Genomic DNA, 16,173 nt, shown 5'->3' with positions numbered 1-16,173 from the left:
TATCACCTCATTTGCAATTAAGGAAGCATCAAGAATTTGTCTTCCCAACACAAAGGCATTCTGGGCTGGGGAGACCACTTTTCCTAACACTTTCTTCAGCCTATTAGCTAACACTTTAGCCAACAATTTATACAGCCCCCCCAAAAGGCTAATGGGTCTAAAGTCCCCAAGGTCCTAAGCCTCACCTTTCTTAGGAATCAGAATCAGGAATGTGTTATTGAGGCTCTTGAGAAAAGGCCCAAACTTTAATTTGACGCTCTCTAGATGATAATGGGCTCAGTTGGGATTTTATATGATTCAATATGGGTTCGCCCTAGAAAGTACTTTCTAGAAATCAAATTATGAGCCAAGTCAGTGGTCATAAGTTACTATTTTTAGTCATTAATATTGTCATTTTCCAAGAGTCTTTGATATGGCCTTGTAGTAAGTCCAAGTTTTTGTTATTTTCAAGTTGCGTTCCTACTATGTGACTAGTTACAAGGAGTTATAAGTCCTTAAAAAAGTTCTATATAGTAGTTGACCTGTCTTTTGAAAATGATCAATCAATGAATGATAAAATTTCCAGCAGCCACCATTTTCTTTTTGTGATATAAAGAGCACTTGGATGTAAAGCCTAAAGGTTTCTAGGAGTGATTCCTAGAGTTCTTTGAATTACACTGCTATTCTCCTTGGATTTTAATTCTTGTCCTGCATCATCTGGTTCCTAAATGAAATAAGATATCCACAGTGGCTGATTTTAGGCCTATAAGTTTGACTATTAGTCTCCATACGCTCATAGCCAAAGTGCTTTCTCTCCACATTTGTAAGGTTGGTTTTACATGAGACCATCTATTGGTCTCAAGGTGCTTTTGTTGAAGGTAGATAAATCCTAGATGATGGTCTAGTTGCAAATGAAGTGGTAGATGAAAGAAGATGCTTTGGAGAATCAAGAGTTATCTTTAAGATAGATTTTGAAAAAGGTTATAAGCATGTGAATTAAGACTTCTTGGATCATGTTTTAGAGATGAAATGCCTCAATCTAAAGTGGAGGCTATGGATTCAATGATGTTTATCTTCTTTAATTTGCCATTGTAGTGAATGAGGGTACCAAAGGTTGAGTTAAAGCATCTAGAGGCTTAAGATAGGGCAAGCCTCTCTCCTCTTTTCCCTTCACTATCGTTGCAGATGTTTTGAGTAGGATGGTTGTAAGAGATGAAGATAAAGGGTTTTTAGAAGTCTTTTTGGTAGGGAAGGACAGAACAAGGTTGCCACTTCTTCAATTTGCAAATGATACAATTTTTTCTCAAAAGCTAATTGGGAGGATTTTCAAAACCTTAAGCATATCTTAATGGTTTTTGGACACAGAATGGGCTTGAAGATCAATTTAGCAAAGACTCCTTGGCTGGTATTAATGTGAGTGAAGACTATTTGAGACTTAGCCTCGTTGTTGGATTGTAGAGTCTTTATTTAGGCCCTTACCTATTTAGCTCTCCCTTTAAGGGGAAATCCTAGAGCCATTTCTTTTTGGGATCCAATGTTAGATAGGATCTCTTGTCATTTGGATGGTTGGAAGAAAACCTTTTTGTCTTTGGGTGGTAGAATAACCCTCGTGCAGTGTTGTTTATCTCTTATCCCCATTTATTTCTTTTTGATGTTTAAGGTCCCAATTAAAGTAACTTACAAAATTGAGAAATTATAGCGACTTTGGTCTGGGTTTGTGGAAAGAAAAAAAGACCACCTAGTTGTGTGGGATCTATTCTATAAATTGAAAAGGGATGGGGGATTGGGTTTAGGGAGAATATCCTTGAGGAGTAAAGCCTGCCTTGGAAAGAGGTTGTGGAGGTTTCTTAAAGAAATCAACGCTTTTTGACATAGGATTGTCCTAAGTATTTATGGGTTGCACTCCAATGGTTGAGACACTAATACAGTTGTTAGGTGGTGGCTCGGTTGGCCTTGGAAAGCCATTTCTCATGTTTTCAATGGTTTCTCAAATTTCACTCGGTATTTAGTGAGAGGAGACCTGAAAATTTGCCTGTGGGAGGATACTTGGCTGGTCGGGAGTCCTCTCGAGTTTCAATTTCCAAATGTGTTCCAAGTCATAAGGACAAGGAATATGCTTGTTTTCTCTATTGTAGATCGGTCCTTTACCACTCTATATTGGAATTTTAACTTTCGTTGAAACCTCTTTGATTTGGTCATTGAGGAATTGACTAGACTCCTCTCTTCTTGGGTCATGTACTTATCACCTTTGTTTATAGATGAATAAGGTTTGGTTGTTGACATCCTCAAGGCTTTTCATTGTTAGCTCTACAAAGGTCTTTCCGTTTTCCCTCCCTCATCTTCATTTATTTTGTTCCTGCTAACTTAATTTGGAACTCCAAAGCTCTACCTAAGGTTAAGGCTTTTGCTTGGCTTGTGGCTAATAAGAAGGTTAATACCAGTGATAAGGTTCATTTGAGGGGGCATCACAAAACTCTCATATTGGATTATTGTGTTATGTGTTTGAAGAGCAACGAATCGGCCGATCATCTCTTTCTTCATTGTCCCACCACACTAGCACTTTGGCAAAAATCGTTTTGCTTGGCCAATCTTGATTGGTTTCCTCCTAAAGGCATAGTAGACATGATGGGTATCTCCTTTGAGGGCTTTGGAACCCTTCTAAAAGGGAAGATTCTATATCCTTGATATGGTTTATATGGTTGGAGAGGAATGTAAGGATTTTTAAGGATAGATGGAGATCGGTGGATGCCATTTGAGACTTGATTTAATTTTCCTCTTCCCTTTAGGCCTTAGAGACCAAGCCTTTTGCATATATTCCTTTATTCCTTTTAATGTTGGATTGGAAAAGCACCTTGAAGGTCGAGGAAGAAAGTTGTGATTAGTTGGTCCCCTTCTCTAGTAGGTTCAATAAAGTTCAGTTTTGATGAATGTTCCTTGGGTAACCTTGGTTAGATGGGTATTGGAGGGTGATTAGAGATCACTTTGGTACAGTATTAAGAGCTTTCTCCAAGCAAGTGGGTGTTGGTTGGCTATTAAGGTAGAGATTTTGGTATTGCTGGAGGGTTTGTGGTAGGCAAAAGCTTTAGGCCTCTCCACCCTATTTGTAGGGGGAGATTCTGCTATTATTATATCTTGATGCATTAATAAGGAATGAGGTTCTTGGAAGTTTGACAATTGGATGCACAAAATATTAGATGTTCTTAGGGTGCGTGGTTGCGCCCTCTCTTGGATTCCCCATTCAGCCAACCAAATCAAGGACTAGTTAACCAAACAAGGAGCTAAACATTTGGCCTCCTTCGTAAGAGAATTTCTTCCTCCTTGAGTATGTGATATTTCTCTTCTTTGTATTTATCCCCTCCTTGTGGGGATTGGCACATGGTTACTTTATAACCTCTTTTGTACATCCTTGAAGGATTGCCCATCCTTCTTGTATTTATCTTTTTAAGATAAATGAAGATGGCTGTTTTTGCTCCAAAAAAGAAAAAGAAAATTTTAAAGAGAAAAAAAAGAGAGGCAGGTGTTCTATTACCTTCTCTATGTGGATGCTAAAAAGTTTGTGGTTTATGTGTTGTGAACCATGATAATGTATATTACTCTGACAATGACATTCTATATTCAGGTTTGATAATTTCTTCATTCCTGATGTACAGAAAAATTGTTACCTGTTAATTATTACAAAAATTTATATTTATTTTGTTTCTGTTTAGAAGCATAGGACAGTTTTCTATTGTGTGTTATATTGAATAATAGTTTCCCATATTTATAGATTATTTGAAAGGATCTCATTTCCTTTAGGTTCACTTTTGCAGGCACTCACGGAAGCAATGTTATTGGCAGATTTAGAGCAAGATACTGTTAAGTGCTGTTCCTTACATTGTTAACTCATCTATGATTTCCATGTTCTGACTTTGTCATCATTGTCACGATCTTAATGTCCTGGTGCTCTATTTCTTGCAGGTTGATTTTCTGCCCAACTTTGATAATTCTCAAAAAGAACCCTCACTTCTACCTGCTCGGCTCCCAACTTTATTGTTGAACGGTTCTTCTGGGATTGCGGTGATTCCATCTCAGCATTTTTAGGGATTTAGCAGTATTTTATGCCTTGATTCTGCTTCTTTTTCACCTTTGAAAATTATGTTTCTTGTTCTCAACTACCGGTTTGTTTATTCATTGTAGAAACATTCCATGTTTTCAGGTTGGAATGGCCACTAATATTCCTCCACATAATATTGGAGAGTTGGTAGATGTGCTTTGCGTGCTAATTCGTAATCCTGAAGCCACGGTATATGTTTAACTGTTAGTTTCACTAAACTGTTGTGTTTATATTCCTCAAAGTCAAGCTTTTCTATTCGTTTGTGTATCTGTGTGACTGCCTGTCTAGTTCTCTTTATTTTTTATTTTTTTCCTGATAGCAAGTCTAATTTTCTTTAGTTATAAGGGACATACCTTGGATTTAGTTCAAAAAAGAGGTCGGGCCTTAGCAAATAGATGTTTTATGTGCCATGAGAATGAAGAGACTGTAGATCACCTTCTTATTCATTGTGCTAAAACAGGGGTATGTATTGTGGGAGATGTTCTTTTCTTTGGTCGGGGTATCATGGGTGCTTCCTTTGTTGGTTAGAGAGACTCTTCTCAGTTGGCATGGTTCGTTTGTGGGAAAAAAGTACAAGAAGGTTTGGAGAGCAGCTCCTTTACACATCTTTTGGACGGTATGGAAGGCGAGGAACAGAATGACCTTCGATGATGACCTGCTTTTGGTCTAGAGACTGAAATTTTCTTTTGTGTATTCCCTTTGGTTGGAGATAAAACTGTTTATAGATGATTATCCTTCAACTTTAGTTAGTTTTATTGATTGGTTGGGCTCTTATTGAGGTTTTTTTATTGTTGTCTGTTTGGATGTTTCTTTTCCTCTTTTGGCCGTTTCGACGACGGGTGTATAGGTATTCTATACTTTGAGATGCTTCTTTGGTGTCTCTTTTTAATAGATCTTTCACTTTACCTATTAAAAAAAAAAAATAATTTGGAGGAGAGGAGCTGATTCCAGTAGGCAAAATGGAGAATTTAGACTCAGTGGTTCCCATTCTTAGCTGTAAGATAAGGAGCTTGCCTTTGGCCTTTTTAGAATTTTGGATTTGTCATTGTGTGCTCCATTAAATTTGGGGTGGCTTGGGATTCCTCTAGTTGTTAGCATAAGACTTGAAAATATTGGGAGTTCTTTTGCGGATGTGAGTGGAGAAAGACATCTTGTCAAATGGTCAATTGTTTGTTATAATGAGAGGATGTTTGGTTTGGCATTGGGAATATCTTAGTGCTAAATAGACTAGTTGTGGGAAAGAGTTGTAAATGTTAGAAATTCTGAATAATCTATGGAGGAGAGCAATTTTGAGTAAATTTAATGTTTGGACTTCTATAGAGTCTAAAAAGAGATAAGGTTGGTTTGTGGAAAGATATTAGAAGTGGATGAAAAATATTCCATTCTAGTGCGAGCTTCTCTATAGATGACAATAAAAGAACCAAGTTTTGGCATGATGCTTGGTGGCGAGGGTGCCTATAAAAGACTCTTTCTTGGTGCTGTTTCGTATAACTTTACACATAAATGCCTGGTTGGCTTTGACTCATGGCAGAAGCTGATTTGGGACATTGTAGCCTTGTTTTAAGGGAATTCTCATGATTAGGAGTTGGGTATGGTCGCATCTTTTCTATGGCACATCTAACTTGTTATCTAGAATAATAGTATTGATAAGTTGGTAGTTGGGAAAAAGAAGAGGAAAATTTTGGTGGGTTGGGTAGCTAAGAAAGCTTGCTTCCTTATTAAGTCCTTCTGTAACACATGAGGTGAGAGTGCGCCTTGTTCTCTTCTGGCTGAGGAGGTTGGGTCTCAAAGGCTACTCATAGGGTTAGTTTCTTTTCTTGGGAGGCAACTTGAGAGAATTCTTCCAACCGATTAGCTTGTGAGATGTAGTTGGATTTTGGTCAACTTGATGCTATTTATGTGAACTAAGCGAAGAGACAACCAACTAGATCCTCATCCTTTGTGAGGTGGCCCACTGTTTGTGGATGCTTGTGTTTTCATGTTTCGGGTCTCTTGGGTGCTTTCTCATAATGGCTAGGAGATGTTGGGGTGGCACGACAAGTTTGCATAAAAGCCAAAGACATTTGAAATTAGCCCCTCTTTGCATTTCTTAGTGCTTAAAATGCAAAATTTGACCAATATTTGAAAGCATGGAGAGCACTACGTTGAAAATTAAAGATATTCCATTCAATCTTTATTTTGTTGGTTTAGGGATGTTATGATGGTTGTTATTTGTTTCTTTCCTAAATTTCATTGATAGCTTGAGCATCTTGAGGAGTTTAGGCCATCTGTAGGTGAGGTTTTTTTTTTTTTTTAATTTTTTTTTCTGTGGTTGTTCTATTTCCTTTTGCCTTGTATGGAAACTGTGCATACATCCTATGCACATGGGTGCGCCCCTTTATGGGATCATTTGATAAGTAGTAATCAGGACATTCTTATTTGGTTGCTGATGTGCAAGAATGAGGTAGAGTTGGTGGAAAATCTTTTATTTTATTGTAAGCTTTCCTCAGATTTGTGGACTTTAACTTGATCTCTTTTCAGAATTCTTTGGTTTATGCCAAGGTTAGCATTAGAATTATTGCCTACATTGAGTTTGAGAGTTAGAAGGAACCGTTTTAGTGGTATTTGAGGGGACTCATGCCATTTATTTGACAATTTGGAAGAAAGGAGTGGGACAAAGCTTTTAGTGGATAGACAAGGCTTCACAGTGAAGTTAAAATCGTTTACAATCTGGAGTTTCTTTTCATGAGGTAATGCTAGGGAATTTGGTGTTGGTTCGTCTTTTATTTTTCTTGGACTCTCCGTGTGTGATTCTCTCTCTCTCTCTCTCTCCCTCTTTTCTCTTTTGTTTATTTGCTTTTTTTTCTATTTTTTTTTCTTCTGCATACTTTGACTGTATGTGGTCTTTCCCCTTCTTTACCTCAGTATGAAGTAAAGGTTTATTTTATTTATTTATTTTTAATATTATATATATAGTTTAAAAGCAATTATGATATTCTGGTTTCCCCAAGAAAATGAGGTTTCTATTTGGACTCCCAATTAGTTCTTAAATATTGGGGCATGCAGTTATGTATAACCATTCTCCTGCCATCTGTATTCAGGCTTAGGCTTCATCATGGTGAGAGATGATTAGAAAAGAATTTGAATACTTTAAAACAGGATTAGGAATGTTAACCTCTTCTATCAAAATTATTTTTTATTTTATTTTATTTTATTCTTTCTTATCTCTCACATTTATTTTTCTTTATAATAGCTGCAAGAATTGTTGGAATACATGCCCGGACCTGACTTTCCAACTGGAGGACTAATCATGGGAAATATTGGGTAGGTTGAATTTGATTAATCATTTTTTATTGCAAAGACTTAATCTTTACCTTCCCACAAATCTTTCTAATCTTGCAGCATCCATTTTTACATCCTCTAAGTTATATTTCAACTTGGGAGCTTGTTTATAGCAGTGAAGCATTGATCTCGCTCATATACTCCATATATACTATAGACAATCCTACTGCAGGCATGAACTCGAGTAAAATGAGGGCATTGCTGAATTTTCTGATCTTCATGCTGTTCAAGCTTATAAAATTGAAGTAGAATATGTAATCATGATCAGCTGAAGAGCTCTACCAGGAAAAACTAAAGTGAATCAAGGAGAAAAAAAGTACTCACTTTGGGCTACATTGGAAAATTTGACCACTTTTTGCACCATTTTTCCCCTTTTATATATTTAATGTTTCTTTCTGATTTCATGTATAAGTCATTATGTAAACTGACACATGGAACATATTCTAATAAGTGTTAATCTTGTTAAGCATCTTAGAGGCATATCGAACTGGGCGGGGACGTATAATAGTCAGAGGAAAGACTGAGGTTGAATTGCTCGACTCTAAAACCAAGAGGACTGCAGTCATAATAAAAGAGGTTGGTATATTAGTTTTCAGGGGCATTCTATCTAATAAGCTTATCCAATTTGAAATTGTTATAGAAAAGTTGAGTTAAAAGCTATTTCTATTTCATATTTTATGAATAAGCAGATCCCCTATCAGACAAACAAATCCTCACTTGTGGAGAAAATTGCTGAGCTTGTGGAAAATAAGGTATGGTTATAGTATGTATAAGATTGTCCTAGATGTCATTTTTGTTATGAAATTATACCTGCTGCAATAATTTGAAAATAGAAAATAAAAAGAAAATAGAGCAATAAATAAAGCAATAAATAAAACAATAAATTAAACAATGTGCAAAAGCACTTACGTGGTGAAACCCTTTTGATTATGATGGAAACCTCCACAGGGCTAAAAGTTTACAAAAGGATGAAAAGTTTTTTTGGGAGGAATAGTGTAGGGGGTGGAGGCCTCCTTTTATAGCACAAGGAAGATCCCCTCCTTTTGTCTCCTAATCGATGTGGGATGACTTTAACCTTAATGGGATGACTTTAACCTTAACATTTTTCTATGTCTTTTCCCATCACATGCTGCTTACGTTACTACCAAACTATAAACGGATCAACACCGGCTGAATTTTTCATTAATTGGTTTTGTCAAGACATTTGCTAGATTGTCCTCGTATAGATCTTTTGCATATTCACAATTTTTTTCTTCCACTACTTCTCGAACAAAGTGACATTGAACTCCTATGTGCTTAGTCTTTTATGGCAAAAGGAAGCCCCCCCTTTTGTCTCCTTATCGATGTGGGATGACTTCAACCTTAACAATTTTGTATTTGTCTTCATGGTAACTGATCTGGTGATTACTGCAAGATGGTCAAGAACTCCCATCTAGATTGCGAGGATTATTATTATTATTGATATGATGATTACGACAAGATGGTCAAGTGTTCCCCCTCTAGATTTCGATGATGAATATTATTAATATTGTTGTTGTTAGTGTTATTATTATTATTTTTAATTTTTGCTTTTTGGCTTGTATTATGGATGTTTGTGGTAATGGCTTGCTGCGTCTATACGTTCGAGGTTCACATTGCTTTGTATTTTTGCATTATGGATGTTTGTGGTGGTGGCTTGCTTGTCTTTTTAAAATGCATATCTACTTTTTTTAACTTTTGTATTTTTGATTGGCATTATGGATGCTTGTGGTAATGACTTGCTGCACCTATGCATTCTGGGTTCACATTGCTTTATGTTTTTGCCTTATGGATGTTTGTGTTGGTGGCTTGCTTGTCTTTTTAAAATGCAGATTGAAGGTTGATCACTTGGTTTACGACCCTATGTTTTCTTGGTTCCTTCATTTTTCCTTGTTCCTTCACAACAAATTCCTCCCTTGTACCCTTAATTACCTCAATGCATTGTCACAAGCTCTAAATGAAGCCTTTCAGGAGAGTGATTTGTGTTATATGGATCTTTTCTTGTTTAAATCTGTGGCATGAATCTTTGTTCACTCATTGGTACCGTTCAGAGTTGAATTATCAAGCTTTTGTACTCTTAGCTTATGAACACTTCGTCATGAATTTGAACCTTTCACAAGAATGGTTTCTGTTTGTGGGTCTTTTCTTGTTTCAGTCTGCGGCTTAAACCTCTCTACATATGTCAGAACCTGTTCAGAGTTTTGTAATGTCAGACTTTGACAATCAATTTCAGTATAGTATTGTGTGTGTGCACACGTGCTTGCTGATCAAATCTTTCTGTATGTCAGGCCATGTTCAGAGTTTGAATTATCAGCCTTTAAGAACTAACCTGCACTATGGTAATGTGTGTGCATTTTTGTATCTGCTGCTTAAATCTTTCTGCACATGTTTGGGCCTGTTCAATGTTTGCATTATCAGGCTTTACACTGCAGTCACACATGTGCATATGTGCACTATCCTGCCACTCCACTTTGAGATCTATGAATTTACTGTCCTTTATAATTTATCAGTCTAGCTAGTTGTTAAAGATTTGTTAGAGAAAAATGGCTCTATATATGGTAATGAAAATCCAAGAATAAATAGGTTGACTTCTATGCACTGCCTCTAAACACGCTGCCCTTATTATGTAGGGTGTTATTATTGTTTTTTCCTTTTTTATATCTGTTTTCTTTCTTAAGAAGGAATTGTGATTTTTCTCTCTATATGGCTCTGCCTCTGGTTTTCCACCTTTATACATAGGGTGTCCCTTTTGACGTATCTTTTGTTTCTCTATCAAAAAAATTCTCTGAATATCACTCTCTGTGCTTCCTTTTCTTGGGGGTCAATGTTATTTCTTGTTCCTGAGAGGGGGTCTGCCAAATATAAATTTTATGCTTCATAAAAATGCTAGATATAGCCAGAATCCTATTAAAGCTCTTCCTACCTAGCATATTTACATGCGAGCACTCCATACTCCACTGGTATAACCATGGAAACTTTTAAACATAAGAAATTACAGATGTGCTTTTAAAGACTACTAATACCTCAACCTATCTGTTTTAAAAAAAATAATATAAAATAAAACATTTCCTTTCATATATGCTTGCCTTAGGCATTTTTATATCAGCATAATGTTATTCTTTGCATTTTTAAGTTGGACCATGTCTTATGCTTGCTTTACTGATTATAATACAGAGTTTGGATGGCATAAGTGATATTCGGGATGAGAGTGATCGTTCTGGAATGCGTATAGTGATTGAGGTATGAGAAAGGTCAAGTGCTGTGCTCTTGTTTCTCAAATTTTCTAATGCCTTACATGCTTATGATGCACCAAATATGGGATGACCTTTTCTGTTTCTTACTGAAAGAAAGGGAAAATTTTAATCTTGACAATTGCATTTGTTTTCATTCATTGTTTCAGCTAAAACGGGGATCAGATCCATCAATTGTTTTGAATAAACTGTACCGTCTTACTGCTCTTCAGTCTAGTTTTAGCTGCAACATGATAGGGTAAGTATTTTCTTGGTCATAAGTTGTTCCTATAAATATATAAAATCTAGAATGGAGACAAAATTAAGATGCCGCATGTTGATTACATTTAGATTCATGAACCTAAGCAAGTCTGTTTTACTTAGTAGCTTGCACTCTGTAAATAGAAGTCAGTTTTCTTGTTCACTTGCATGAGGTTTAAGTTCACCCAAGTATTTTTATTCCTTTTTGTTTTGATAAGAAATAAGTGATATTGATTCATGAATCATAAGTACAATGAGTTATGAGGGAAATAATAACAACAAATGAAAATTAGAGCCAAGACCAACCAGCCCAACCACAAAAATAAAAGTAAACTGCCTACCTACAACAGACAGTAAAAAGCTTGTGAGGGCATGTTCTCCCCCAAGAACACCTCCAATAGTGAGGCAACTCTCTCAGCTAATCTATCCACTAATTGGCTAGCTCATGTCTTATAGAGGTTGAAGTCCCATTACCAAGGTCCTGCTTCTTTTTAGAGACCTAAGTTATTTAAGCCAAAGAAGTAGCTTGAGTTGATCCTTCCAACAAAGCTATAATCTCTACTATGGTTCAAAGTCATGCTATCTATTGTTAACTCAGAAGTTATCGAGATGGATGACTTGTAGAATCTTGGATCTATACTGGACATTCTAGTTCAATATGGTGTCAGCGCCTTCTTTGGCGGGAAGTCATGTGTTCAAGCCTTATTGCATATTTATTTCCCTTATTTATTAAGTCCAAAAGAGGCCAGTTATAGTTGTTTGCTTATGGGATTGTGTATTTCTCCACATGCAGGTATGAGTCTGCATGTGAGGGAGAGTGTTAAAGAGCATGATCTACATTGTAAACTTAAATCCTATAAGGTTAAACTGTTTAGAATAATTGGTAGTTTACTAGGACATATGCACAAATCTGTGAGTAAAACACTAAAAATATTCTATAAATTAGTGAAAATTTGTAAAACGATAAATACAATTGGATAAATTCAACAAATTAATATTTATCACATTTGACATTGTTTAAGTAATCATAAAAGCTCAAGTTTGGATTGTTTATATTAATATTAAGAATTCAAAATTCTGTCATTTCAATTTGTTGCTAAAAAACAAAATGAAATTCATTTTTTTTTTCTTGTGATCACTTTAAGCTAAATTTAATTAATCATACTCTTTTTCTTTTTATAATCATGATTTTTGCTCTAAAACATTTTTCTTCAACTTTTAAGTGATTGTTAAATTGGTCACTTTAGTTTGATGTTAAAACAACTCAGTTAACATATTTTTCATATAATCACTTTATTCTAAATTCAATTAATTATAATTATTATTTTAATTTTGTTTGAACCTTTTAAGTAATGATCTGTGTTACTTTTCTAACTTTAATTTATGCTAAAAACAATGGAATTACATTCATGCTCTAGGAAACTAAATTGATTTTTATATAATTTAAATATCAAGATGTAAGGAGACTAAAAGATGGTAGCCTAGAAGCTAAATGTTTATAATCAAACCAAGTATGACTTGACTACCTATTCTGTATTAAAACTTATCCATATCTATGATAGTATGATCCATGTTATATTAAATATTATCCATGCCCATCACCCATTTTCTATTAAAATATTACTCATTATCCATAGCCATAACCATATGCATTACTAATTTTGTATTAAAATATCTTTCATATCCATTATTCATACCCATTGCCTATAAACAAATTATTATCATTTTCTTCGATTATATTCATCACAATGCAGTTGTAGACATTATTTTATTGATTGTTGAATGGTGTCTCAATTCTTTCATTGTATTTTTAGTTTTTGTCATAATGTGGTGCTGTCATTGTGTTGCAATTCACCATATCAATGAGACTCAACTTTGATTTGGTTGTCTTGGCTTATTCATGGGAGAATTTGGAATGTGTTTTGAACACATATTGGTCACTGTTGTTCTGGATACAACTAGGTCATGTCGTTATGGAAATGACCAATACTTAAAATCATGATCCCTGCCTCGATGACGAGCCCTTCCTAGTCAGTCTTGGAGTACAGGCCCTTCCCAGTCAATCTAGGACTTAATCTTCGAATGATCCATAGTCTTTGATTTTCCAAATTGCATGCTTAAAAATTGAACTTCTTCTTGTCTTTGATTGTTATTAGGCATGGGGAATGTGATCCGATGTGGTCATCATTGGTACAGCCACAAGAAAATTATTAATTGATGAAAATTTGGATGAAATATTAAACTTAAATCATGTTTAATCAATAATTTGCTTATGGGTGGACCAATGTTTAATCAATAATTTTCATCATAGTTGGATGAAAATTAACCCAAGCACCAAAATCCAACCCATTGTTGACTCTTTTTTATTCATCTCATTCTTGTACTTCTGAAAAATATCAAAAGAAAATTTTACTCTAGGAAATCTGATGGGTTGGGGAGTCTCACCTGATTCATAATCAAGTTGACCTGATTCACTTACCTTGTGGCTAAACTAACATTGATATTTAAAAAGGGATTATGAATTTAAAAGAACTAGTATGGATGTTTCAATGAAGATTTTTTAGGTGGAACGGATGATTTTTGAGAAGTTGAGGTGTTGTCTTCTCTTTAGATTTCGAAAGAGGAGAGATTGGTTGGCTATTAAAGGAGTTGAAAAAGGCATTAGAGTTGGAGAGGTCATTGGTTTTCATATAGAAGTTCGGAGGAAAATCAAGAACACATATTTTGGTGGTATAATTTAGTGGTAGAGGAAGGTTGATCAAGTTGTTGGAATTTGCTTCAAATCGAAGAACCATAGTAATGGTGATTCTTGAGGGTGCTAAAGGAAGATGATGAGAAATCTTAAGGATGGAGATCTCTTCAGTGGAAGAAATCCCTTCCAGTGATTCCTTGGTTAGGCCGACAGAGGCAGTGATATTTGAGAAGTTAGTGGGTTGTGGCCTATGCAGAGTGAAGCGTTCCTATGCAAGTGTTATCAAAGAGGATGGGCTAAGAAAGGAGCTAATCCTAAAGGGTTAGTGGGCTAGGGTAGTGATTTGTGAAAGTGAGGGGCCTCTGTAGATAATCTTCAAAATATGTAAGAGGAAATAATATGATTTCTTAGAAATTTGTATTCTAAAGGTTGGGAGACTCGTGGAGGATAGAAGGGTTTGATTAGTTTCCCATTTTGGAAGAGAGTGGTACCAATGCTACCTTTATAGCTCTAATGTTGAGGAATCAGACAATCAAATTTTCAAATTTGAGACCAATAAGCTTGGTTACAAGTTTGTACAAGATTATAGCCAAAGTCTTTTCCTATCAAAAAAATAGCCAAAGTCTTATTAGGTTGGATCTGAGGAGTCCTTCATGGAACTATTCGTTTATCTCAAGGAGCCTTTGTTGATGAGAGACAAATTTGGATACAGGAATGATAACTAATGAAATGATGGATGAGAAGTGACGGTTAGGAGAGGAGGGAGTCGTGTTTATATTTTGAAAAGACCTATGATCATGTGGAGTGAGACTTTTAGGATTAAGCACTAGAAAGGAAGGGTTTTAGCACCAGATGGAGGTTGTGGATGAGGAGGTATTTGTTTTCAAAAAATTTCATGGTCTTAGTGAATGGTAGTGCCATAGGATGGATTAAAGAAACTAGAGGTATTAGGCAAGGAGATTATTTTTCTACTTTCCTCTTCACCATAGTAGCCGATGTCTCAAGTAGGATGATGTTTCAGGATAGAGGAGAGTAGTCTCTTGTCTTAGTAGGGAGGAGTAGAACTTGTATGACCCTCTAGTAGTTTGTGTTTGATACCATCTTTTTCTCAAGATCTAGCATGGAGGACTTGCAAAACCTTAACCTAATCTTATTGGTACTTGGGCATATTTCACGATTTAAGATCAATCTAGACAAGAGCACTTTGTTTGGTATCAACATGAGTCAAGATTAGATTGCTAGATTGGCTTCAATTCTTGAATGTGAAGTTTCCGAGTGACCCTTAAAATATTTGGGTCTCCCTTTAGGGGGAACCAAAAGGCTAATGTTTTTGGGGATCCAATGCTAGATGAAATTTCATGGAGATTGGATGGATGGAAGAAAACATATTTGTCTTTAGGTGGATGGATAACCCTAATTCAGTCTTGTTTGTCTCATATTCTTGGTTACTTCCTTTGTTTGTATGGGATCTCATTAGTAGTGGTGATAAAGATTGAGAAAATGAATAGGGTTTCTTTGTTAAGAGGCTTAGGAGGTAAAGAGAGACCTTTTTCATTAGTTGAGAATAGGTATTAAGCCCAAGTTGGAAGCGGGTTTGGGAATAGGGAAGATTCCTTTAATAAATAGAGCTCTCCTATAAAAATGGCATTAGAGTTATCCTAAGGAGAGTGATGCTCTTTGGCATGACGTAATATTGCGTATCTATGAGACTCATCCCAACTGTTGGGATGCCAACATTATAGTCAAATGGTCACATCGATGCACTTACAAGGCCATGGCACAAGTTGTCTAGGATTTCTAATGTCATTCCTGTTTTGTGATGGGGGATGAGGCAATGATTTGCTTTTGAGAAGACTTGTAGTGGGAGAATTAACCTATTTGCTCTCAATTTCCATTGTGACAATTATAATTTCCCTGGTGGCATCTATTCTTGGCTCTTTTCCTTTTAAATGGAACTTCACTTTTGTCATAGCCTCATCGATGTTGAGATAGAGGACTTGGAAAGACTCATGTCCTCTCTCTCTCTCTCTCTTATGTACTTTTGATATCATTTGTTCCTAATATGAAAGCTTCGTTTTTATATTCTTTAGGCATATGCACTGTAAAAATTAGTGAACAAGTGCGAAATACTCCCTAGGAAAAGGGAGATAAGCTGCACAGCTGAAAGATAGAAAGGAAAATGTATGATGCCTACAAGCGATCTATGAAACTCAGGAAGATAAAAAATCTCCTACATGAGAAGTTACCTGCTTGGTTGCTCTCTTAGCCAGAAGATTCACTTCATGGTTCATTCAGTTGAGAATCCAAGAGAGAGAGCATCTTAGGTCTCGAGCACTATAAAAAATTTATTGAAGTCATGGATCATACTTCTAGAGACTTGTTTCCTTATTAGTTACCCATGAAATAAGAATAGCAGCATCTTCACTGGCCAAAGATTGGAAAGACTCAAGCCTTGGCTTGTAGTAGACGTTCTAAAAGTGCTAGTATCTCTACCTCAATGGCCAAATGATAATAATTGGAGATTATCATTAGTATCCATAGCTGAGAAACTTTTCTCTATTGTTTAATAACATGATCAC

General features: G+C 35.8%; 1 protein-coding gene across 1 annotated transcript in view; it reads left to right on the top strand.

Annotated features, from left to right (window-relative positions):
- LOC117927983 (DNA gyrase subunit A, chloroplastic/mitochondrial) overlaps positions 1 to 16,173 on the top strand; it is a 78,808-nt gene that overhangs the window by 26,118 nt on the left and 36,517 nt on the right. The window contains exons 5-12 of the mRNA XM_034847727.1: positions 3,789 to 3,833; positions 3,937 to 4,035; positions 4,175 to 4,261; positions 7,305 to 7,375; positions 7,861 to 7,969; positions 8,083 to 8,145; positions 10,586 to 10,651; positions 10,812 to 10,900. Of these exons, the coding sequence (XP_034703618.1) occupies positions 3,789 to 3,833; positions 3,937 to 4,035; positions 4,175 to 4,261; positions 7,305 to 7,375; positions 7,861 to 7,969; positions 8,083 to 8,145; positions 10,586 to 10,651; positions 10,812 to 10,900 (629 nt within the window). The remainder of the gene's footprint in view (positions 1 to 3,788; positions 3,834 to 3,936; positions 4,036 to 4,174; positions 4,262 to 7,304; positions 7,376 to 7,860; positions 7,970 to 8,082; positions 8,146 to 10,585; positions 10,652 to 10,811; positions 10,901 to 16,173) is intronic.

Source organism: Vitis riparia, chromosome 13 (assembly GCF_004353265.1).
Source record: "Vitis riparia cultivar Riparia Gloire de Montpellier isolate 1030 chromosome 13, EGFV_Vit.rip_1.0, whole genome shotgun sequence".
Classification (NCBI taxonomy): domain Eukaryota; kingdom Viridiplantae; phylum Streptophyta; class Magnoliopsida; order Vitales; family Vitaceae; genus Vitis; species Vitis riparia.
This window is presented reverse-complemented; position numbering and strand designations above follow the sequence as displayed.